The sequence below is a fragment of the Muntiacus reevesi genome, chromosome 9, assembly GCF_963930625.1.
Source record: "Muntiacus reevesi chromosome 9, mMunRee1.1, whole genome shotgun sequence".
NCBI classification, from domain to species: Eukaryota; Metazoa; Chordata; class Mammalia; order Artiodactyla; family Cervidae; genus Muntiacus; species Muntiacus reevesi.
The window spans coordinates 8,984,185-8,992,283 of NC_089257.1; the positions used below are offsets into that span (position 1 = coordinate 8,984,185).

General features: G+C 40.9%; 1 protein-coding gene across 1 annotated transcript; it reads right to left on the reverse strand.

Moving 5' to 3' along the window:
- Positions 1-6,464: 6,464 nt before the first annotated feature.
- Positions 6,465-7,394, reverse strand: LOC136175503 (olfactory receptor 4C6-like). Its single transcript, XM_065945780.1, has one exon. The coding sequence runs from the start codon at positions 7,392-7,394 to the stop codon at positions 6,465-6,467; it is 930 nt and encodes a 309-aa protein (XP_065801852.1).
- Positions 7,395-8,099: the final 705 nt, after the last annotated feature.

Here is an 8,099-nt window from a genome sequence, read left to right on the forward strand (position 1 = left end):
CCAGTTCTAACTGTTGCTTCCTGACCAGCATACAGATTTCTCAAGAGGCAGGTCAGGTGGTCTGGTATTCCCATCTCTTTCAGAATTTTCCACAGTTTATCGTGATCCACACTGTCAAAGCTTTGGGATAGTCAGTCAATAAAGCAGAAATAGATGTTTTTCTGGAACTCTCTTGATTTTTTTTTGATGATCCAGCAGATGTTGGCAATTTGAACTCTGGTTCCTCTGCCTTTTCTAAAACCAGCTTGACCATCTGGATGTTCACGGTTCACATATTGCTGAAGCCTGGCTTGGAGAATTTTGAGCATTACTTTGCTAGTGTGTGAGATGAGCAATTGTGCGGTAGTTTGAGCATTCTTTGGCACTGCCTTTCTTTGGGATTGGAATGAAAACTGACCTTTTCCAGTGCTGTGGCCACTGATGAGTTTTTCAAATTTGCTGGCATATGGAGTGCAGCACTTTCACAACATCATCTTTTAGGATTTGAAATAGCTCAACTGGAATTCCATCACCTACAATAGCTTTGTTCCTAGTTATACTTCCTAAGGCCCACTTGACTTCACATTCCAGAGTCAACTCCCTTATGATTATACAGTGGAAGTGAGAAATAGATTTAAGGGATTAGATCTGATAGACAGAGTGCCCAATGAACTATGGACAGAGGTTCATGACATTGTACAGGAGACAGGGATCAAGACCATCCCCAAGAAAAAGAGATGCAAAAAAGCAAAATGGCTGTCTGAGGAGGCCTTACAAATAGATGTGAAAAGAAGAGAAGTGAAAAGCAAAGGAGAAAAGGAAAGATATACCCATTTGAATGCAGAGTTCCAAAGAAACAGCAAAGAGAGATAAGAAAGCCTTCCTCAGTGATCAGTGCAAAGAAATATAGAAAAACAATAGAATGGGAAAGACTAGAGATCTCGTCAAGAAAATTAGAGATACCAAGGGAACATTTCATGCAAAGATGGACTCAATAAAGGACAGAAATGGTATCGATTTAACAGAAGCAGAAGATATTAAGAAGAGGTGGCAAAAATACACAGAAGAACTGTACAAAAAAGATCTTCACAACCCAGATAATCATGATGGTGTGATCACTCACCCAGAGCCAGACATCCTGGAATGTGGTGTGTTCTAGCAACTAGTAAATCTAGTTTCCTATTCTTCTCTTTTTTTCTTCTGTCACCAAACTTATTTAAAGGCAAGCACACATGAATATAATTTTAGAATTGTTATATCAATTTCCATGAAAATATGCTTTGTCGTTGGGGCCAGTTTAAGAAATCTATTAGTCATTCAGGTGGAAATACCATGGAAGAATTTGGATTTCCAGGTTTCGACCTCAAAAAATCATTTCTCAAAGAAAGTGTGCCAAGAAAGATGGGATGAAACACTGCTGATGGATTCTGTAAGATGAGAAGTGAGTGATGAGAGTTATGTGGAATAACATAGAGGGCACTGGTGACCCAGAAAAGAGAAGTTTAACTGAAGTGTGGCTGAAAGAGTTTAAACAGAACAGAAGGAGAGAAAGGGGAGACAAGTGTTAAAGAATCTCTTGTGTTTGTAAGAAAGAAGAGAGAATGAAATGAAAGAGTAGCTGAAAAAGAAAAAGGAATCAATGGGAAATTTTACTTTAAAGGTGAAGGGTATAACAGATTTGCTTCTTTGCTGAAGTAAAATGATCAAATAAAAAGTGAAATGTCGATAAAATAGATATAGAAGCTATTTTTAGACCAATGCCCTCACGCAAACAAGAAGGAAATAAGGTCTAGTGTACAATAAAGAGGTTGATTTCTTTGCATAGGAGCATAGATAATGAATGCATTTTTAAGAGTAGGTAAGAAGGTGGCAAATATCTAAATGGTGCTGGACAATTGGTAGATATAGTTGCAAGAATCTAAAGAAGTTCCCTTCAGATAGCTTACATTTTCAGAATGAAATAGGAAGTAAGCTTATTTAATGTCTCCAAATAAGTTGGATGTTTGCAGTAGTTTTTTGTGTTTTTTTAGGCCAATACTCTTCCTTCAAATTAAAATGTTATCTTATTACTACTTTGTAATGTCTTTGTATCATAAATAGTGCTGAAATTTTCTATTCTTATATATACAGATTAGATTATTTACAATCAATGATCTACAGTGAGTTTCTTTTAAAAAGCAGCAAGACCAAGATATGTTTCAAAAGAAGAGCATTAAAGAACCAAACAAAAAAGGTGAGCAGTGAGCTGAAAAGTAATATGTTTTATGAATAAAGCTACTTCATGTGAAGAAACTAGGGAGCCCTACAGAAGAGAGAAGAGATTTGTGGAATCTAATTGCAGATAATAACTTCAGCATGAATGGTCAGAATGGCCTTACCTTTGTAGTAGAAAATGTAAATTCTGAACCTACTCTGATGCTAGAGAATTGCCAAAAATATTATTTAGCTTTAGGGACCTCATTTTGAACCTTCTAATTCTCATAATTAAAATAGTAAAAGTGATCATCAGAAAGTTCTCACAGAGATCAACATTTACACACTGTCAGGACTGCAAGGAGATCCAACCAATCCATCTAAAGGAGATCAGTCCTGGGTGTTCATTAGAAGGACTGATGCTGAAGCTGAAACTCCAATACTTTGGCCACCTGATGCGAAGAGCTGACTCACTTGAAAATCCCTGATGCTGAGAAAGATTGAAGGCAGGAGGAGAAGGGGACGACAGAGGATGAGATGGTTGGATGGCATCACCGACTCAATGGACATGGGTTTGGGTGGACTCCAGGAGCTGGTGATGGACAGGGAGGCCTGGCGTGCTGCGGTCCATGGGGTCGCAAAGAGTCAGACACAACTGAGCCACTGAACTGAAACTGAGCAGTTTTTTCTTCTTCTTTGACATGAGGCAAGAAAAATAATTATTAGGTGAATCCAGATGTTCAACTTTAAGATATTGTAGGCAGCCAGTAAACATTACGCTCTGTTATGAGGTAGCAAAAATCAAATGGACGCTCCCTGCCAGGACAACGCATGCGTTCCAAGTTGCTTCAGTCATGGCCTACTCTTTACGACCCTATGGAGCCCACAAGACTCCTCTATTCGTGGGATTTTCCAGGCAAGAATACTGGAGTAGGTCCCCATGCCTTCCACCAGGGGATCTTCCTGACCCTGGGATTGAACTAGCGTTTCTTATGTCTCCTGCGTTGGCAGGCATGCATGTTCTTTACCACTAGCATCATCTGGGAAGCCTATGTGCAAAGATGTTTGATGCCAAATTGCAGAGTCATCCATAAACACATGGAGGATTTGATTTTTAATTATTATTCTAATCAAAATTATTCTGATGCCCATAATTCTTTTTGAACTTAAAAGTCAAAAAAACAACAGATTTCTTGATCAAAAGAAATTTGTTTAATTTTCACATCTTGCCTTGCATCAGAAGAAACCTGTGTAATTTTCACATCTCACCTTGCATCACATTCCCTCCTGTCCACTGATTATCCTGACCTTCTTCTATTCAAGCTGGCTTCTACCTTATAAGTTTTTCACAAACTTTTCAGGAGTCCCTTGAAATGCTCTTCTCACGGATGTGTTTAAGGATGATTCTATTTCATCATTTAGGTCTCAGTTTAGAAGTAACCTCTCAGAAAAGCCCCACTGTCCACCTAACTAAAGTTGTCTGGTCCCATAGGCACCATTCCATTACAGTTTCTGACAATCTGTTAACACTTCATGACTTTGTTTTCATTTCTATGTATTGTCTCCTGCACTAGAATGCAACCCCCAAGGTAAAAGAGAAGCATCACCTTATTCATGACAGGTGTCCCTTATCGGATACCTCGTACAATGTAACCAAATATTCTTCAGTAAATAAATGAACCTCAAAGTTTTTGAAAATAGCTGATGATAACTAACATGAAATATCTACTGTACACATGTTTTGTGTATAAAAATAAATACTGGCTTAAGTATTGTCTTTGCTTTAAATACTATGACTGATATTGTAACTATTTCTAGCATATATACTATGTATTTTTAAAGCTAAGAAAACTATAACAGAATGCTAATTTAGTCTAAGACTTTACATTTCCCATATGCTAGATAAGGGAGACTTTTAAAAAGATATCAGTGTCTCTCTGCTGCTGCTGCTGCTGCTGCTAAGTCACTTCAGTCATGTCAAACTCTCTGCAACCCCACAGACGGCAACCCACCAGGCTCCCCCGTCCCTGGGATTCTCCAGGCAAGAGCACTGGAGTGGGCTGCCATTTCCTTCTCCAATGCATGAAAGTGAAAAGCAAAAGTGAAGTCACTCAATCGTGTCCGACTCTTCACGACCCCATGGATTGCAGCCCACCAGGCTCCTCCGTCCATGGGATTTTCCAGGCGAGAGTACTCTCTAGTGACAGACAAAGCAAGATCTGGAGGAAAAGAAATGTCATTTGGATTTTAGAATCCAGCTCTATGATGTAACAGCAAGAAAAATTTTCCCACAGTTAAAGAAAAATTTAGACCTTTACAGAGTTACTTTTTTTCATAAAGGCCATAGCTACAGACACTAGATTCTGAAGTATCTTGACTCCCAGTGTGAGTGATTCTTATCCTGCTTCTCTAAAGGAGAAATAACAGCAGCAGAGAATTTTGGCAGTGCTGTATTCCTTATTAAATAGTAAAGTACTGAGTACAGTACTAATCTGAAATTGTGTTTGCTTCCAAAAGTTTCCAGAAAAGACACTTGGAAACATGCAAACCAGGTAATTCTAACTCCTGTATTGTATATATACATACACACACACAGAGAGACATATATATTCACCTCTACTTTTCAGTATTAATTTGTAATATTAAAAAAACAAGTTACTTTTAAACTTATATTCATTCAAAGACATTTATTAAGCACCTACTAGCTTACTGACAGTGTTCTATCCATAGCATGAAGCAGTAAGCATAATCTCTGACCTTACAAGGATTACAAATTTGTTCGAAGGAAAAGATAAAATAAAATCCAAGAAATAATTTTTAAAGTATAGTTTGTGACTTTGATACTAAGGATATAATCAGATGAAGAGTTAAAGAGTAACTTAGAAGAATGGCTAGAGAAAGCCATCAGGGAAAACTTGTCTAAGGAAACTAGAGTTCATCTAAAAGAGGGGGAAAAATGAGATAGAGGCAGAGAAGAAAAACTCTGGGAAAGAGAATTTCAGGTGTAAGCAGAGTAAGAAAAACAAAAGCCCCAAACTGGAAAAGGCTTGAATTACTCATAAGGCAGGATAAGAAAATAGAGAGAAAGAGAAAGTGGCCAGAGCCTTGTGAGAAAGGGAATGGAGCCCAAAATGCACTGGAGAGGTGGGGAATAACAGGATTACAGAATCTTCACCTGATTTGCATGACTAAATGATGCCAGTGACTGCTGTATCCTCAATAGATTGGAATGAATGGGAAGGTAAAGGCACCCTGTATGCAGGTCAGGAAGCAGCAGTTAGAACTGGACATGGAGCAACAGACTGGTTCCAATTGGGAAAGGAGTACATCAAGGCTCTATATAGTCACCCTGCTTATTAATTTATATGCAGAGTATATCAGGAGAAATGCTGGGCTGGATGAAGCACAAGCTGGAATCAAGATTACTGGGAGAAATATCAGTAACCTCAGATATGCAGATGACACCATCCTTATGGCAGAAAGTGAAGAAGAACTAAAGAGCCTCTTGATGAAAGTGAAAGAGGAGAGTGAAAAAGTTGGCTTAAAGCTCAACATTCAGAAAACTAAGATCATGGCATCCACTCCCATCACTTCATGGCAGATAGATGGGGAAACAGTGGAAACAATGGCTGACTTTATTTTTCTGGGCTCCAAAATCACTGCAAATGGTGATTGCAGTCATGAAATTAAAAGACACTTACTCCTTGGAAGGAAAGTTATGACCAACCTATACAGCATGTGAAAAATCAGAGACATTACTTTGCCCACAAAGGTCCGTCTAGTCAAGGCTATGGTTTTTCCAGTGGTCATGTATGAATGTGAAAGTTGGACTATAAAGAAAGCCGAATGCCGAAGAATTGATGCTTTTGAACTGTGGTGTTGGAGAACTGTGGTGTTGGAGAACTCCTTGAATTGCAAGGAGATCCAACCAGTCCATCCTAAAGGACATTAGTCCTGGGTGTTTATTGGAAGGACCGATGTTGAAGCTGAAACTCCAATACTTTGCCCACCTCATGCAGAGAGCTGACTGATTTGAAAAGACCCTGATGCTGGGAAAGATTGAGTGCAGGAGGAGAAGGGGACAACAGAGGATGTTGGATGTTGGATGGCATCACCGACTCGATGGACATGAGTTTGAGTAAACTCCGGGAGTTGGTGATGAACAGGGAGGCCTGGCATGCTGCGAATCACGGGGTTTCAAAGAGTCAGACATGACTGAGCAACTGAACTGAACTGAACTGAACTGAAAGGCACATTGTCCTTGTAAGAAAGAACTCCTCTTGGCATGAGAGCTAATGACCACACAAGGCCCCTTTTTTCATCCACAGTTTCCTCATGGCGTTTTTCACCTCCATGTTCCTCAAGGTGTAGATCAGGGGATTTAACATGGGTGCAACGGTGGTGGAGGACACAGCCATTGCCTTGTCTATGGGGTAAGTGACCACAGGCCTCACGTACAAGAAAATACAAGGCATGAAGAGCATGAAGACCACCGTGAGGTGGGAGCCACAGGTGGAGAGGGCTTTACGCCGCCCTTCAGAACTGCAGGACTTCAGGGAGCAGAGAATGACCACATAAGAGGTGACGAGGATGAAGAAGATGGTGAGACACATCACCCCACTGTTGAGGATGACTAAGAGGCCCGGGGTGCAGGGGTCCATGCAGGCCAGTTTCAGCAACGGAAACAAATCACACGTGAAATGATCAATGACGTTGGGACCGCAGAAGGGAATTTGATACATGAAGAGAAGCTGCACAGTTGCATGGATAAATGCCCCCACCCATGACCCTCCCAGTAGTAGGCAGCACACAGGAGGCCTCATGATGGTCTTGTAGTGAAGAGGCTTACAGATGGCCACGTAACGGTCATAGGCCATCACAGTGAGAAGGATGATGCCCACTCCCCCAAAGAAGTGCTCAGCGAAGAGCTGGGCCATGCAGGCTTTGCACGAGATGGCGGTGCTCTCAGAGAGGGAGTCCACGATCAACTTGGGGGCAACGACGGAAGAGTAGGTGACATCCATGACGGACAAGGAGGCAAGGAAAAAATACATGGGTGACCTCAGGCTCTGACTTGTGACCACAGTTACCGCAGTGAGAAGGTTCCCCAAAACGGTGGACACGTACATGATTAGAAACGCAGCAGAGAGTATTTTCCGCAGCTCTGGGTTCTTTGCAATGCCCAAGAGAATGAATTCCGTCACATTGTTGGCGTTCCCCATTTACTGCGGGCTGGTGTAAGCTTATCTCTCTAAGCTGGAAAATCTACAAAAGAGTATTATTCTAAGTTAGTAATTATTACAAATTTGGGATTTTTATTTTTTGGACTCTCTCTCACACCGTCTTGACTTACCTTTTCCTTCAGCCATCAGTACAGCAGCTAGCTGCCAACAGTCGTATCCTGATAACACCTTGATCCCTGTCATTACCCCTGTAAAACCTCTAACCAGTGTATCTCTTGCTTTTCTGACACTTGCTGCTTGAGACACTTAGAAGATCCTGGTTCATCACCCTGGGATGTAAACCATGTGGCAATATGGAGAATTAGCATGCCTTTAGGAAAGCCTAGGTCGCCCATCGATAGGAGCCAGTGGATAGACGGTAACCAGCCTAGCGCAATCTAGGATTCAGTTTTGCTCCTCCCCTGTTTCACTCTCCCCTCTTCACTACCTTTGTTCTCTTTTCCAAAATGAACTACCTACACACAAGTCCTCTCAGCTGCTGCCTTTTAGGATTCTCAAGCCAGGAAGCTGAGCTCAATGTATCACTGGGCATACCTAGTAACCTCAGAACATTTTATTTCATTTCATTTGTTTCATATTCTTATTGATCACTAGGATGCTCTAGTTGAAGAGCCTGCAAAGCAGGTAGGTCATATCCCAAGGCCTCTCCACTTATTAAGAACTATACCCCAATAATTTCTATAT